The 17967-nt window shown below is 37.4% G+C and overlaps 1 protein-coding gene across 1 annotated transcript in view; it reads right to left on the minus strand.

The window, feature by feature from the left end:
* CCDC186 (coiled-coil domain containing 186) overlaps positions 1-17967 on the minus strand; it is a 48322-nt gene that overhangs the window by 12408 nt on the left and 17947 nt on the right. The window contains exons 4-10 of the mRNA XM_033420990.2: positions 14772-14900; positions 9250-9462; positions 8229-8348; positions 4491-4595; positions 3926-4024; positions 3673-3759; positions 1960-2102 (exon numbers count right to left, since the gene is read on the minus strand). Of these exons, the coding sequence (XP_033276881.2) occupies positions 1960-2102; positions 3673-3759; positions 3926-4024; positions 4491-4595; positions 8229-8348; positions 9250-9462; positions 14772-14900 (896 nt within the window). The remainder of the gene's footprint in view (positions 1-1959; positions 2103-3672; positions 3760-3925; positions 4025-4490; positions 4596-8228; positions 8349-9249; positions 9463-14771; positions 14901-17967) is intronic.

A 17967-nucleotide genomic window follows, 5' to 3' on the forward strand; every position in this document is an offset into this window, starting at 1 on the left:
ATTCATCTCAGGAACATCAGAGAAGCATATTTGTGGACAAGATACATGAATCAGTATTGGACATATTATAAGTTTGAGGTGTCTTTGATACTTGTGTATCTGGAGCTCAGCAAAAAGGGTTGATGATAATTAACTTGAAGGTCCTGCAGCACACTACTGGAAGAGTTAGGATCACCCAGGGTTATAATAAAATAAGAACAAAAAACAGCTTTATGACATAAAGAGAAGGCTGCCAAGGAGACAGAAAAGATTGGCCAGAAAGTGGGGAGGAACACCAGGAAAGTACAAGGAAATGAAGCCAAAAGAACAGAGCATATCAAGAAAGGTAATGGGCTTAGTGTGTCCATACTGAAAATTCAAGCAAGGCTTAATCTGGGAAATATCTACTATATTTAAGGATGCATTAGCAGTCTGTAATGGAATGCTGGGGCATTAGAATAAATGGAGAGGAACAGAAGAACAAAGCATGTGAAGAAATGGAGAACAAGCACAGATGATTCTATAAAGACATTTTTGGTTGTGAAGAAAGGGAGAAAGGAGATCATAGGAGTTTTGATATTTTTAAGATATAATATTTAAATGTAGAAAGAAGAAAAGTCAGTAAAAAGAGGGAGGTAAGAGATAAAGAATAAAGAAGGAATAATCAAGGAAGACCCTGAGAAGGCAGAAGAGCATGGGATCCACAGTAGGAGTAGGGACCACAATTTGATTCAGAAAGAATAGGAACATTTCTTCCATAATAACAGAAGGAAAAGAGAAATGACTGCAGATGCAGGCAAGTTCATAGGACTGATAGCAAGAGGTTGAGAGAACTGTCACCTGACAGCTCCCTTTTTTTCTGTGAAGTTAGAGGTAATCGCCTGACAAGAGTAAAGAGCAAGGTGAGAGGGAAGATCAGAAGTGTGAAGAAAGCAGTAAGGTTTGGAATAATGCTAAGAAGATGGGGAGAAGGCTCTGACTAAGGACATATGGTAGGACTGGAGGTGCATTAGGATTCCCAGTTGAGGTTGGTTGCTAACCATGAATTTATAGCAGCATCAATCTGGATGATCTTGAGGATTTCTTCAGCAACACTCAGCAGCCTGGGTGTTGGTAGGGTATGAAGAAGAAGGTATCTGGATCCAGCCTGAATCCCGGCTCTCTCAGGTAATGTCGTAAGTAGAATTTAGCTAAATGGCTTTATAAGAAGCCAAGGAATAGGACTTCCCTGGTGGTGCAGTGGTTAAGAATCCGCCTGCCAATGCAGGGGACACAGGTTCGAGCCCTGCTCCAGGAAGATCCCACCTGCTGAGGAGCAACTAAGCCCGTGAGCCACAACTACTGAGCCTGCGCTCTAGAGCCACTGAGTCCACGCACCACAACTACTGAAGTCCACATGCCTAGAGCCCGTGCTCTGCAACGAGAAGCCACCACAATGAGAAGCACGCACACCACAACAAAGAGTAGCTCCCACTCACCGCAACTAGAGAAAGCCCGTGTGTAGCAACAAAGACCCAAAGCAGCCCCCAAAAATAAATAAAATAAATTTATAAAAAAAAAGAAAAGAAGCCAAGGAATAATGTTACCTCCTGACCTTGAGCTACATACATGCAAAAATATAGACAGAGATACATATCTATCTTTTAGAAGAAAACCTACTGTGTATAAGTAATAGAATTTGAAAGCTAAGGAATGGATAAAAAACTACAATCCATTCTGTCTTATAAATAGTTACTGCCAAAAAAAAAAAAAACTACTGCCAATATTTAGGGAATATAAACTTTGATTTTTTAGAAGCCGTGATGGGAACTACAAAGAAAACCCAAAATAAGTTCAAATGAAGACAGGAATTAAAGTTTTTTTTATCTAGTAAAATATAAAATTACTCTTATTTAATGCAACAATTGCATTTAAAAACAGAAACAAGATAGAATCAAAAAGCCTGTTGATTAGCATAAACAGAAGTTGCTCATTTTATACCTTTGATGCTGCTCCTGTATCTGACCTGCAATTTTCACTTTGTCCAATAAATTCTGAATTTCAGCTTTTTGGCGATTAATAATTTCTTTATATTTTGATAGTTCATCTTCTGTTCTCAATCGTTCATCTTCTAGACATTTTACCTATCAAATAATCATAATTGAGTTAAACTACAAACAATATTTTCTTGTTCTTTATTAGCTATTTCAGACAGTGGTTATATATTAATAATCTAAGCTAAATTCTGAAGCAATATTAATTAACATGAAGAAAATATAATAGGAAGTTAACAGTCTTGGGTTTCAGTCTCAGATTTCTCATGATTTAGTCATGGGATTTTTAACATGCCACTTCATTCTGGCTGAATCTCCATTTTCTCATCTGAAAAGAGGATGTACCTTCCCTATCTGCCTCAAAGTACTGGCATGAAGAACAAATAGAAAGGTACATGAAAGACACTTTAAAAATTATTAAGTGATCGCAAATTCAAGGTGGTTACCTAAAAGCCTATTTCTAAATAAATGAAAGATATATAATGATAACATATTTCACACTTATATTAAAAGGGCAAATATTCTTAAAATGAGAACCATAACACTGGAAAAGATTTAAGAGGTTGTTAGAAATTAAAACTGTATACAAGGGACTTCCTTGGTGGTCCAGTGGTTAAGAATCTGCCTTCCAATGCAGGGGATGTGGGTTCAATCCCTGGTCAGGGAACTAAGATCCCCCATGCTGCAGGGCAACTAAGCCCATGCACCGCAACTACTTAGCCTGTGTGCTCTAGAGCCCACATGAGAGCCCGCAACTAAGAGAGCCCGCATGCTGCAACTACTGAGCCCGCGTGCCACAACTAGAGAGAAGCCTGCGTGCTGCAATGAAGAGCCCACATGCCACAACGAAAGACCCCACATGATGCAACGAAGATCCTGTGTGCTGCAACTAAGACCCAATGCAGTCAAATAAATAAATAAATAAACAAGCAAGCAAGCAAACCTTTTTTTTAAAAAACTGTATACAAGACTATTAAATATACCTAGGAGAAATGTAAAGGTTTTCTATTATTTTCTTTCTTCTTTTCTTTTCTCATTAATTAATTTTATTTATTTATTTTTGGCTGCGTTGGGTCTTCATTGCTGCGTGCAGGCTTTCTCTAGTTGCAGCAAGCGGGGCTACTCTTCGTTGCGGTGCACAGGCTTCTCATTGTGGCGGCTTCTCTTTGTTGCGGAACACAGGCTCTAGGCACGCAGGCTCAGTAGTTGTGGCTCACGGGCTGTAGAGCACAGGCTCAGCAGTTGTGGCGCACGGGCTTAGTTGCTCCGTGGCATGTGGGATCTTCCCAGTCCAGGGCTCGACTCTGTGTCCCCTGCATTGGCAGGCAGATTCTTAACCACTGCGCCACCAGGGCAGTCCCTTTCTATTATTTTCTGACACAGCTCTAAAGCCCATGTAACAGAGGACCAAGGATAACTTATAGATAAAGCAAATGTGCTGTGAAACAGGAATGTTTGGCAAACACTTTAAAGGGACTGAAATGGAAGACACTTTTATTTCTCTAAGAGTCAATTTTGTTGCTAGGGAATTGACATGCTACTATTTGATTTCGGAATATTTCTATATAAATATCCTTTCCCCAAGATTTAAAAATCAGAATGAGTACAAAATTAAAGATAGTTATCCTTCCTCTGGAGTCATGACTAAAGACTGAATTACCTTTGTTCTCAGTGTTCGTAGCTCATCCATGCCCTCCTTAAATGTCCTCTTCAGATCTTCTAGTTCCTTTATTTTGGCATGATGCATCTTTAAAAACGTTTAAAAGAAACCACAAATCATTATATACTAAACCAGATCTAAAATTTATTACCTGCTCCTTCCAGAAGGCCTTAAAGTAGCTGACAATAAGTACTTGTTCTTTCTCTCCTCTATATTATACCATTCAAGGTATACAAAGAACAAAGCTACTCACTTCTAGCTGGTTAGATTTTTCTTGCATTTGTTTTTCAAGTTCTCCTTTTGTGACTCTAAGCTTGGCATCAAGTTCATTTGATTTAATTTCTTCTGATTCCTAATGGGAAAGAAATGACAAAAGTATGACAATTTTTAAAGTTTTATGCTTTGAAATGTGAAGAAGGCTTTTGCAATTAAGTTTCCTCATCGTGAAATACATAGCTCATGTATGTAAAATTGATGACTGTATTCAAAGATTTTAAATACGTCAATTTTGCACCAACTAGAAGAGCATACTTAACATATATAACATAATAGAATGGGCTCTTTTTTTAAGTTATACATTTTCTTGTACTCTTCATTCTTCTAACGTTTTCTAGTGTTTTTATTTGGTTAAAAACTTCTCTAGTAAGATCTCTATTTAACCTGCAAGTACTTTAACATAGGAAATAGCCTGTATTTAATTTAGCTGCCCTACCAAATCTATTCCACACTTCGAATATTGTAGATACAAAAATTTATGAAACAAGATTACTGATATCTGGCATAATTTGTTACTAATCTATTCAAAAATTTAAGCATACCTGATATGTTTTTATCATATCCTGACAATTTTTCCGAATTTGATCTGCTTCTTCCTTTGCTTGAGTTAATTTTATTGTTGTCTCTTTGAGTTTATCTTTGGTTTCCTGCATTGACAAAAAGACAATGTGAGATGATAGAAAATATATATTGGTCTCTGTCCCCAGTTCCTGGCACAGAGCTCCTAAAACCCTTGTAATTTTTTAAGTGATAAAAACATCAGGAGCATCTCTTGTTCTAATACTGGTCTTTAACCTCTGTTCCTGCCACAGAGCTCCTGAAATCCTCATAATTTCCCAAGTGATAGGAGTGTCTTTTGTTCTACTGAGGTGACTCTGACTGGACTTCTGGATGACAGCTGGTCCCCAGAAAGACCAAGTCATGGTTAGAAGCTTGGAATTTTCAACCCTGTCCCCCATTCCCTTGAGAAGGCAGAAGGGTAAAAATGGAGTTAATGATCAATCTCAAGCCTATGTGATGAAGCCTCCACAAAAAAACAAAAGTATGAGGCTTGGGGAGCTTCCAGATGGTGCACACATCCAATATCGGGAAGGTGACAAACCCTAACTCCAGAGGGACAGAAGCTCCTGCACTTGGGACCTTCCCAGACCTCACCTTATGTATCTCTTTATCTCACTGTTCATCTGACCCTTTATAATGTCCTTTAATAAACTGGTAACCTTCCCAGACCTCACCTTATGTATCTCTTTATCTCACTGTTCATCTGACCCTTTATAATGTCCTTTAATAAACTGGTAAAGGTAAATAACTGTACTCATTCCCTGAGTTCTGTGTGGTACTGTAGCAAATTTTTTTTTTTTTTTTTTTTTGCAGTACGCGGGCCTCTCACTGCTGTGGCCTCTCCCGTTGCGGAGCACAGGCTCCGGACGCGCAGGCGCAGCGGCCATGGCTCACGGGCCCAGCCGCTCCGCGGCACGTGGGATCATCCCGGACCAGGGCACAAACCCGTGTCCCCTGCATCGGCAGGCGGACTCTCAACCACTGTGCCATCAGGGAAGCCCTGTAGCAAATTTTTGAACCCAAGGCGGGGGGGTTGTTAGAACCTCCAATCTATAGCCAGTTGATCAGAAGAACAGGTCATAACCTGGGCTTGGGACTGGTGCCTGAAGTGGGAGGTGGGGGAAGTCTTGTGGGACTGAGCCTTTAACCTGGGGGATCTGACACTATCTCTGGATCGATAGTGTCAAAACTGAGTTAAGTTGTAGGCCACTCAGCTGGTATCACAGAGAATTGCTTGTTGTGGGGAAAAGCCTTCTCACATTGGTAACCAGAAGTGACAGAAGTGAAGTGTTCTGTGTAAAAGTAAAAGAGACACAAAGGGAAGAAACCCACAGTAGGGAGAACTGGATTTTTCCCTACACTGAAGGAAAACTGGGTTTTTCCTTTACAGACAGTAACAAGGTTGGCATAGTGATGTGATGAATGGTGAGAACAATGACCAGACAGTAGAGAAAGCTCTTGTCGTAGCACTGCCACTGGAGTCAGATACTATTTTAGTAATAACATTTTATGCTTCTGACAAAAAACTAAATGTGGCCTGAACAGTTAATTGATAGTCATTAAATAAAGTTAAATTTGATAGAGTTTTCATCAAATCACTAGAAGTTACTAACCTGAAAAGACAAAAAGAGCAAAGTGTTTAAGCAGTTCTTTGTAGATCCATAAAAAGTCAATTGTTTGGTTTATGGCCAAGGTATCTATTCAAAACTTTTTTACAGATTCATGCTGCAATTTGGTTTCTGTTCCTAACTACTCTCCTAAAATAACAATTCTGAAGGTCTGCAGGGACTACTTTCTCATCAAATCCAATTGCTTTTTCTCATTTCTTCTTCTTGACTTACCTGTTCCAGTTCTGATCACTCCAGACTCTGAATAGCCTTCCTCTGTTTACAAGACAACATACTCCTGTTTTTGCCCACTTCATCATTGCCTTCGCTGTCTCCTTGACTAGCTAAACTTCCTGTGGTGACTGTCCCAGTACAGCCCTACCCTGTAGCTCCAACGTTCTCCTTCAGAGTACCCATCCAGTCCCATAATTTGGGCTATTATGTGGATTTCAAATGAGAGTTTAGGTATCATCTCCTCCTAGTAGCTTCCCTTCAGAAAGGGGTAGAAGTTGCTATTCTGCCTTCCCATAGATAGAATCCAGGGAATCCCTAGATTGTAACACTTGATACATTGTACAGCAGCTTACATGCTTCCCCCACTGAGGATACAGCTTCTGGATAACACCTAGCTCAGTAGTTGCCACATATTAATTGTTCATGTAATAAGTGTTGAATTAACGAAGGAATACCTAACATAAACCTTCTGTTCTAGTTAGGTTGGTTTTCTCAAACACCAAATATTCATCTCCCTTTTCTCTCTTATCTTGCTGTTCCTCCACTTGGAATGCCTTTCCTGTCATCTCTTAATGTAAATTGCATCTATCCTTCACACACGGCTTCTTATACATCATTTTGTTTTTGGATAAACCTACCATACAATTAAGTGCCTACTTACATACTTTCAGTTGCAGGTCTTTTAAAAATAATTTCACTTATATTAAAACTGTGTTACTTTTAAAATTTAAACATTTGAAGGCTTTTTCAAATATTGTTTTTTAAAATATGAGAATATTAGCTCAACAAGAAGGAGAGAGAGATAGAGAACAGAACTTTATCTGTTTTACCCCCCCACTTCTATATCATCAATAACTAAAACAGAGCCTGATACATAGTAGGTACTCACTTCATTTATTCAAAACATAGCAATTGAGAGACTCCTGTGTCAAATACAATTTCAAATGGTTTGTTGCCCTGTGTGAGCCCTAAGGATTGTTGCCCCTACTCCTTCTGGCAGTTCTTTCTCTGCCCATATAGTTTCCTAACACTCATTTGCTGATCAGCAATTAGCTCAGAAACCTACCATTCTCTAACCTATCTTTGACCACTGTCAACAGACACTTCTCCCTACAGTTTTCTCTGATATTATAATATACAAATATCCAAAGGTTAACAGTTCTACCAACTTAGGATTATTTAAAGAGATGCCAATGATAATTTAAACAATATCATTAAGCCTATTTTTGAAAATGTGGTAACTGTTATAAATAACATGGCTCTGTTGTTTAAATCATATTTCAAAGTTTTTTTTTTTACTTCACATTCTATCATCTTCAGATTTTTATTACTGCTTATACCAGTTCAGTTACTGCTTAAAATTATGGCATCAGGTACCAGCCTTTATCACTTTTTATTATATTGTTTAATAATATGATATTCATTATACACAATACAAATAGAATTATATTCATAATAAACAGATAAGGAAACTTTCTTTGTTATGTTTATATTTAAATAAAAATTCATATTTCTTGATTATAAGAATTGTATCATCACTAACATTTTTTTAAGAATTTCCAGAGTTTACTTTCAATTTTGATAACCTACATATTCTCCTCTTCCCCCGAACCTGACAATGTTTAATATAAAATATAGAACACTAAAAATGCTTAAAGAACAAAGTCATTGGGGGGTTAAAAACAATGAATGCTAAAACAACATTCTATCCAATTTAATATGTAAATCATGCAAGGAAGTATCTTTTTATGATCACCAAATATTCAGGCCCAAGCTATCCTACAGGAGTCACTAAGCTTTATGCCTCATTAATAACTATTACTGCATGTGCTCTTAAAACTGATTCTAATAATTTTTCCACTGTATTACAGTACTCACCTTGTGTGAATCCATTTCTGCTTTTAATTTGTTTTGTGCCCATTTTACTTTAATGATTTGAGAGTTGATATCTTCCTTTAATTTGTCTATTTCTCTGACGAGTCTAGTAGTTTCACCTTCCTAAAATAATATCACCAGGTCATATTTTTCATTTAAACAACCAACCAATCATTTGTGTATCTTTTATATCTCAAGATAATTAATGCAATAACACTATAATTCAGGGCTAGCACATTACGGCCTATAAACTGACTTAAAGTTCAATTCATAAGAGGACAGTAGAAGCCTAAAACCAATTAACAGACATAAGATGATTAATATTTATATTTTAACCAACTAGTACACTGTGAGTATAAGCGTACCTTTCTGATTCTTCTCAACTGGCTGACATTAAGGTGAAATATGAATTAAATTGGTTTTGCCAGAATTCTTGAGACAATGACAACATTCCTGAACTAAAAGTTAATTAATAAAAAATATCATTGATTACCAAGAAATGATAACCTACTGGACACAAGACTACGCCATGAGGATGCTAGTTAATAGCAAGGATTCTAAATAGCACAGTAATTAAATCTCCTTGGACAGCATGTAAGAACATGTTTTTCTACAAGTAAAATATAAATTCTATGATGTGTAAGTAAGTGTTACATTAAGATTCTGGTCAAAGTATACTTCTGGCTGAAAAACTACTCACATTTTGACACACCATGTATATCTTTTACCAAAATAAAATCTTCCTGTGAAGCACAAAGTCATTTCTTCAACATGAAGATTTTAAAAGGAAGTTTTTAAAAAGATCTAATAAACAACATGTCAGTTTCTCATCTTTTCATAGGAAAAACTTTTTGGAGCTAAGTAACAAGATATTGGAATTATTAAAGCATTCTTTGAAGGTAAACTAAGAAAAACAACTTTATGTTTAACAGTGGTTTAACCATGTTAAGTTATGATTATTTGATTAAATAAGGAAAAGCAAAGAGAGTAAGTTTCAAATAAGATACAATATCAAAAGTTATACCTTTGTTTCGTACAGCTGGTGCAGCCGTCCTTTCTCCTGAGAAAGTTGCTTAATTTTGTTAGTGTTTTTCTCATATTCTTTATTTGCATCTCTAAGTTTTTTTTCAAGTATCTCTTTTTCCTTTCGAAGGTCTAAAGATTCCTTCTCGCCTCTTACATACTTCATTACCATTGCTTCTTTTTCCTGGCGTGCTTCTTCACATTTCTTGTTGGCCTTTGAAAATAATATCTAGCATTAATAAAACATATTTTTCAAATAAAAATTAATTAAAACAAATAATATTTTCCTATAATATCACCAATGTATTTTTTGGTCTTTTACACAAGATTTTCAGGACCTGTGTCATGAAATTTTAAAAAAGAGAAATGATACAATGAACAAATTAATATCATTAATATTTGCTTCTTCCCTTTCCTATTCCTTTTCCTTTAGCTAATATGGTTGCTATTTTCTGTTTACTCCTTCAGATCACTTTTCCACTCTTTCCTAGCCCACTCTGTGCTCTGGGAAAGTGACCATCAGGGACCATATCAACAAGTTTCTTTGCCCTCATACTTCCAGTTGGGTTTGGCCAACAGGAGGCACTAAGCAGAAGATTAGGACGGTAGGCAGAGAATGAGATCTGGCTCCTCCAGAATCATACACTGTTCCTGTCAGGTGACCTCTCTATGCAACTACCTTCTCTGGGTTGTACTACCTGCACCGTCTCCTTATTCCTTTAGCCCAAAGAGTGATAATGGCTCCTCCAGCAGCCCCAGGATCCTGCATTTTCCCAGGTTGGACTCCCTAAATCTCACCCATACCTTTGTAAAGAGTCCTTTTATGAAATTCTCCCCAAATCACCAGTTTCTGTTTTCTGTCAGGATCCTGAGTCTATGGCTGACAATTTCTAAAATCTATAATCTTAGCTCCCTCACAAAAAAGTAAGTAATATGCTAATTAGTGATCGCTGGGTTCCTCTGTATGAAAAGTATTTGGCATTTTAACAAGAAATACCTAATTGGATTAGGTGTGACATCTACCTATATACTAACTTAAAATTCTCTGTAACTATAAGCTGGTACTCCATACTGTGAAATTTCATACAATGAAAACTTCTACAGATAGCCCTTCATTTAAGTAAATTCATAGTTTGCAAATATGATGAAGCACATACTTATTTTACAGAAGATGGATCCTTAAACTTTAAGGATCTTCAATGGCATCTAGTGGTAAACTCCAACTAATACTATAACTGAATTGAAGTAGGTTTAGCGTTAGGATAATGTGGGGAAACCTCCTATGCTCTGATGAAAGTGACTGACAAAAAATGTTTCATGAAGTTCTGCTACAGCTGATAAGCACATCTAGTAACCACTCAAAATACTATACATATAAGTATTTTTAAAAATCATCCAATTGGGATTTTTCCCCCATTGAAATAGCCTACTAATTTTCAAGAAATTAAAGAAAACACTGGAATAGGGATGGCAGAGATCCCTGAGGCTTTGATGACATGCTTGTGGACAAATGATTGACAAAACCGTGATGGAATTGGCTGACAGAATTAGCTAGATTTTTAGATAATTGAATAACTGTACTTAGAAAAAGTCAACTAATGGTAATGTCAACTTTAAAAGAAGTCCAGTTCCATGATAACTTAATGCTTAGATAATGGATTAGCTTTTGGGAACACAATGAAGAATAAGCCATGGTAAGTCCTGGAAGAGCTCACTACCTAGTAAGAACAACACATAAACGAAGATTATGAAACAATTTCTAGTGGATGAATGTACAAAGTTCTTTGAAAATACAAAAATACTAACAGTCCCTGGGAAGGGTTGGCATGAAGGGTGAAAGATGCTATTTGTACTTGAACTAGGTGCTATACTTGAGCTAGGCATTGAAGGACTCAGTAAAGGGATCAGTCAAGGAAAGGAATTCAAGCTAGAGTGGTTATCATGTGGTTATTTTAGGCTCAAATGCCTAAAAGTATAAAATAGCATGATATATTTAGAGGACATTAAATTATTCTGTAGTGATTAAATTTGGTGTGTTGATTGCAGTGGAGAGGAAGTAGTTATAAAACAGAAAAGGAGGTAGAGATCAGATCCTGAAAGGAAGAAGGACTTCTCTTCTTGTCATGCTAATGATTTGAGATTTTATCCTACAGGCAAAGAGAAGCCAAAGACGGATTTAATAAAAGGTGTTTTAAATTTTATTAAATTAAATTGTGTTTTAAAAAGATACCTGGTAGCAACATGGAAACTTCACTGAAGTTAAGAGATAAGCAGCAGAAAACAGATAATTATAATACACGAGATAACATATTACAAGGTTCTTAACTACAGGAGGGGATATGCACCAGAATGTCCTGTTACCCAGAGTCATCCCTGAATCAGCTGCAAAAGAATAACCTGGGGTGGGACTTCCCTGGTGATCCAGTGGTAAAGAATCTGCCTTCCAATGCAGGTGATGCAGGTTCGATCCCTGGTTGGGGAACTAAGATCCCACATGCCACAGAGCAACTAAGCCCGTGCGCCACAACTACTGAGTCCGCATACCTCAACTAGAGAACCCGCGTGCTGCAAACTACACAGCCCATGTGCTCTGGAGCCCTCGTGCCACAACTAGAGAAGCCTGCGTACCACAACTAGAGAGGAGCCCGCGCAGTGCAATGAAGAGCCCACGTGTGGCAACTAAGACACGACACAGCCAAAAATAAATAAATAAATTAAAATTTAAATAAATAAATAAAACAAATGGATTTATTAAAAAAAAAAGAATAACCTGGGGTGCTAAAAGTTCACATTTCTATATCCCACCCCAGATAATAGCAGCACCTACTTCATAGATTGTTGGGAGTATTAAATGAGATAATTGACTACTCTTTAAGCTTCTATTGAAAGTCAGTCCATTATGGCACAGATAAAGAGGAGTCAGTAAAAGTCTTCGGACTTGACTAGTTTTAAGATGTTTACCATTGACTTGGATGAAGATATGAATAACATAATTGATAGGATTCAATAGTCAACTAAAATTAAGATAAACTGTAGAAGTAGTTCTGCTTCTCCAAGTATGGCAGATGAACCCTCCCCATTCAAAACACCTAAAATTTTAGATAAAGTACAACAAATGTTTTTTTAATGCACAGTTGAGTTCACAAGAAAGTATGGGAGGGCTTCCCTGGTGGCGCAGTGGTTGAGAGTCCGCCTGCCGATGCAGGGGACACGGGTTCATGCCCCAGTCTGGGAAGATCCCACATGCCGCAGAGCAGCTGTGCCCATGAGCCATGGCCGCTGAGCCTGTGCGTCCGGAGCCTGTGCTCCGCAACGGGAGAGGCCACAACAGTGAGAGGCCCGCATACCGCAAAAAAAAAAAAAAAAAAAAAAGAAAGTATGGGAAATTTCAGGGCCAAAAAATCTAATTAGCAGCAGGAATCCAGAATGCTTCGTTAGGGCTGAATACTTACCAATATGAGGTCATGTGAGGCTGAGGGAGACATGCTACAAAGTCCCTAAGAATTTATAACTAACTCTACCCTCCTGTAAATTTGAGGTTCAGATACATTCTACGTATCTGTTCTGAGAAATGGAGAAACCTCAAACTGGAAAATTAAACTGGGGAGTGTACACATGTGTGTGCAGCAACATGTACACACTCATGCTAGGAAGCTATTTCTAAATAAAACTCACCAGGTTTGGTGACTCTAGGTGAAGGGTAAACAAATGTTCATTTTACTATTCTTTTACCTTTTCTACAGGCTTAAAAATTCTCAAATCAAAAAGTTGAGAGGAAAAGTTATGGGAGAAAAGGAATGAAGCCAATCTAGAAACAAGTGAATGGAACAATCTCCAAAATCTACATAAGAATACCCACCTCTTAGGGTTATCCTGAATATTAAATAAGTGAATACTTGTAAACCGTTATTAACCTCACCTACACTCATCATTAGAGAGGAAACAGATACAGAGTACTGAGTGTAGTATGTTGCCATTTGTTTAAAAACAGGGAGGAGGATGGGAGGAATAAAGGAAATATATACATGCTTGTCCATGCAACAAATATTCTGAGAAGGATATACAGGAAACTGGCATCAATGGTTGCCTCTGGGAAGGGTGCGGAGTGGGAGAAAAAGTTTGGAAGAAGACATGTTTTACTGTTTGAATTGTTATTGTGCACATTTTACTATCATTTTGTTTCTATTTTAAAATATAATTCCAAAGAATATATATAAATATTTAAATTTATTTATTTATTTATGGCTGCGTTGGGTCTTTATTGTTGCGTGCAGACTTTAGACGCGACGAACGGGGGCTACTCTTCGTTGCGGTGCGCGGGCTTCTCATTGCGGTGGCTTCTCTTGTTGCGGAGCACAGGCTCTAGCTGCGTGGGCTTCAGTAGTTGTGGCACATGGGCTCAGTAGTTGTGGCTCATGGGCTCTAGAGCTCAGGCTCAGTAGTTGTGGCGCATGGGCTTAGTTGCTCTGTGGCATGTGGGATCTTCCCGGACCAGGGCTCGAAACTGTGTCCCCTGCATTGGCAAGTGGATTCTTAACCACTGCGCCACCAGGGAAGTCCCCAAGAACACACACACACACACACACACACACACACACACACACACACTTCTTCTCTTATAAATTTATTTATTTTTGGCTGCACTGGATCTTTGTTGCTGTGTGCGGGCTTTTCTCTAGTTGCGGAGAGCGGGGGCTACTCTTTGTTGCAGTGCCTGGGCTTCTCATTGTGGTGGTTTCTCTTGTTGCAGAGCACGGGATCTAGGTACACAGGCTTCAGCAGTTGTGGCTCGGAGGCTCTAGAGCACAGGCTCAGTAGTTGTGGTGTATGGGCTTATTTGCTCCACGGCATGGGGGAATCTTCCCAGACCAGGGATCAAACCCGTGTCCCCTGCGTTGGCAGGCGGATTCGTAACCACTGCACCACCAGGGAAGTCCCCAAGAATATATATATTTTTAAAGCTCACTAAGTTATTCTAATGAAGCTATGTTTGGGTCCACTAAAACCAACAACTTCTTAATGTCTTATCTTCTACATTTCTCTTTAATTAGTATAAAAGGTTTGAGAACTGATAGTGTAAATTTTAAATATATAACATTCCTAATGCTCAGGGTAAGCATATTGTAAAGAATCACAGGAATAAAGGTTGAAGTTTTTTGTTGTTAGCATGCATTTATGTATTGCTTTAGCGTTTTTTTTTTTCTTTTTTTTTGCAGTACGCGGGCCTCTCACTGTTGTGGCCTCTCCCGTTGCAGAGCAAAGGCTCCGGACGCGCAGGCCCAGCGGCCATGACTCATGCGCCCAGCCGCTCCGCGGCATGTGGGATCTTCCCAGACCGGGGCATGAACCCGTGTCCCCTGCATCGGCAGGCAGACTCTCAACCACTGCGCCACCAGGGAAGCCCCCTGCTTTAGCATTTTTTAAATCCTAATCCTAATACACACTAATGTCCAAAACTGTCTAAAAGGTTACTTAATATACAAAGAATCATCAGAAAGTTAATAATAATGCCTTGAAAAATACCTGTTCCATCCGATGGGCCATCTCTTTGTGTAATTGCTGAATTGCATTTTTAGTTGCAATGTCTTGAGCTAGTACTTTATCTTTGGAAGCTTGAACTTCTTTATTAAGTTCCTCTATTCTTGATTCTAACTGTAAAGAAAATTATTTCCAGATTATTTTTATAGTTATAACAAACAGACCCCCAATATTTCAAATAAATATAAACAATGTAAACAAGCATAAAGATGGCAATGAATATACTTCAGCCATAGAAATCAAAAGTAAATGTTAGCAATGTTCTGATATATCAATAGAATTAAGTCAGAATAAATCTGAAGCAGATTCTGGTAAGATGGATGATAAGCTCTAGAGTAATTACCAATGAAATAATTCAGAAAATATCATGAAAAAAATTTTAATGTTACATATTTACTTAATGCAAAATAAAGCAGTAAATGAGACACAGGGAAACAAAACAGAAACATACAGAAAGACATACAGAAAACAGACACAAAATTTTAAAATGGTAGACAAAAATCGAACTGTCAACAGTAACATTAAATGAGAGTAAATAATCATATCAAAAGGCAGAGATCTTCAGACTGAAATAGAAAACAAGATCTAGACTGGAATAAAAACCAAAATGCTGTTTACAAAGGTACTTTAGGGAATTCCCTGTCAGTCCAGTGGTTAGGACTCTGTGCTTTCACTGCTGAGGGCGCGGGTTCAATCCCTGGTTGGAGAACTAAGATCCCACAAGCCACGCGGCACAGCCAAAAAAAAAAAAAATAAGGCACTTTAGATTCATCTCATAATGATAAAAGGGTCAATCCAGCAGAAAGGTATGGTAATTATAAATATACATGCACCTAGTAATATAGCACCAAAATACATGAATCAATAACTGACAGAAATGAAGAAGGAAGTGGACAATTCAATAATAATAGTTGGAGACTTCAATACCTCACTTTTAGTAATGAACAGAACTAGAAAGAAGATTAACAAGGAAATAGGAGACTTGAACACAACTATATAACAACTAAATCTAACACATCTATACAACATTCCACTCAGCAACAGCAGAATACACCTACTCCTCAAGTGAACATGAAATATTCTTCAGGACAGAACCTATGCTAGGTCTTAAAGCAAATCTCAATAAATTTAAAACACTGAAATCGCACAAAGTATCTTCCTTTGACAACCATAATGGAATGAAATTAGAACTCAGTAACACAGAGAGAAACTTGACAATTCATAAATATGTAAAAATTAAACAACATCTAAATAACCAAGGGAGAAATCAAAGAGAAAGTAGAAAATAAGGTGACAAATAAAGATACAACATATTTATGGGATGCAGCTAAAGCAGTGTTTAGAGGGAAATTTGTAGTTATAAACATCACTATTGAAAAACAAGAAAGGTCTCAAATCAAAACTAAACTTTCATCTTAAGACACTGGGAAAAAAAAAAAAAAGAGCAAACTAAATCTAAAGCCGGTAAGAAAAAGGAAATAATAAAGATTAGAGAGGAAAGTAATGAAATAGAGAATAGGAAAATGGAGAAAAATCAACAAAACAAAAAATGCTTCTTTGAAATGATCAACAAAACTGACAAACCTTTAGCTAGATTGATCACAAGAATCAAAATGAAAGAGGGACATACTGACCTTACAGAAATAAATGAAATTTACAGAAATAACTAATTATGAATGAATATTATGAACAATTTAACTTAGATTAAATGCACAATTCTTAGAAAGACACAAACTACCAAAACTGGCTCAAGAAGAAATAGAAAATCTGTATAGACCTACACAGGCATATCTCAAGAGATACTGCGGGTTTAGTCCAGACCACTGTAATAAAGCAAGTACTGCAATAAAGCAAGTCACACAAATTTTTTGGTTTCCCAGTGCATATTAAATTTATGTATACACTATATTGTAGTCTTTTAAGTGTGCAACAGCATTATGTCTAAAAAACTGTACATAATTAAAAAATACTTTATTGCTAAAAAATGCTAACCACCATCTGACAACACAGGTTGCCACAAATCTTCAATTTGTAAAAACCACAATATCTTATGAAGTGCAATATGGTGAAGTGCAATTTTAAAAAAGGCATGCTTGTAATAAGAGATTAAATTAGTAAAAAAAAAAAATTTTTAACTACCCACAAAGAAAAATTCAGGTCCAGGTGACTACATAGGTATATTCTACCAAACATTTAAATAATTAATACTAATTCTTCACAAATTGTCACCCCCCCAAAAAAAAGGAACACTTCCCAACTCAATCTATGAAGTCAGTACTATGCTGCACCAAAACCAAAGACATCACAAGAAAAGAAAGCTACAAGAGCAATAGCTCTTATGAATATAGGCAGAAAAATTCTCAACAAAATACTAGCAAAAACTTCTGCAATATATAAGAATTATACTCCATGACCAAAAGGGATTTATCACAGTAAAACTATGTTGGTTTAATATCCAAAAATCAGTTAATGTAATACACCATATCGACAGAACAAAAAACACATAATCATCTCAACAGATGTAGAAAAAGCATTTGGTAAAATTCAACACTCTTTCATGATAAAAATACTCAACAAACTAGGAATAAAAAGGAACTTCTTCAACCTGATAGCATCTATGAAAAGCCAACAGCTAACACCGTACTTACTGGTGAAAGACAATGCTTCAGAAATGAGAGAAGGATATCTACTCTTGCCACTTCTACTCAACATTGTATTGGAGGGTCCAGCCAGGGAAATCAGGCAGGAGATGAAATAAAAAGCACTCAGATGAGAAAGGAAGAAGTAAAACTCTCTACATGCAGATGACATGATTTTATATATGGAAAATCCTAAGAAATCTGCCAAAAAATTTTAGAACTAATAAACAAGTACAGCCAAGTTACAGAATATAATATAAAAAAATTGTTGGGACTTCCCTGGTGGCGCAGTGGTTAAGAATCCACCTGCCAATGCAGGGGACACGGGTTCAAGCCTGGGTCCGGGAAGATCCCACATGCTGCGGAACAACTAAGCCATGCGCCACAACTTCTGAGCCTGTGCTCTAGAGCCCACGACCCACAACTAATGAAGCCTGCACACCTAGACCCCGTGCTCTACAACAAGAGAAGCCACCGCAATGAGAAGCCCACGCACCACAACGAAGAGTAGCCCCCGCTTGCCACAACTAGAGAAAGCCTGC

The sequence above is a fragment of the Orcinus orca genome, chromosome 14, assembly GCF_937001465.1.
Source record: "Orcinus orca chromosome 14, mOrcOrc1.1, whole genome shotgun sequence".
Taxonomy (NCBI): Eukaryota; Metazoa; Chordata; class Mammalia; order Artiodactyla; family Delphinidae; genus Orcinus; species Orcinus orca.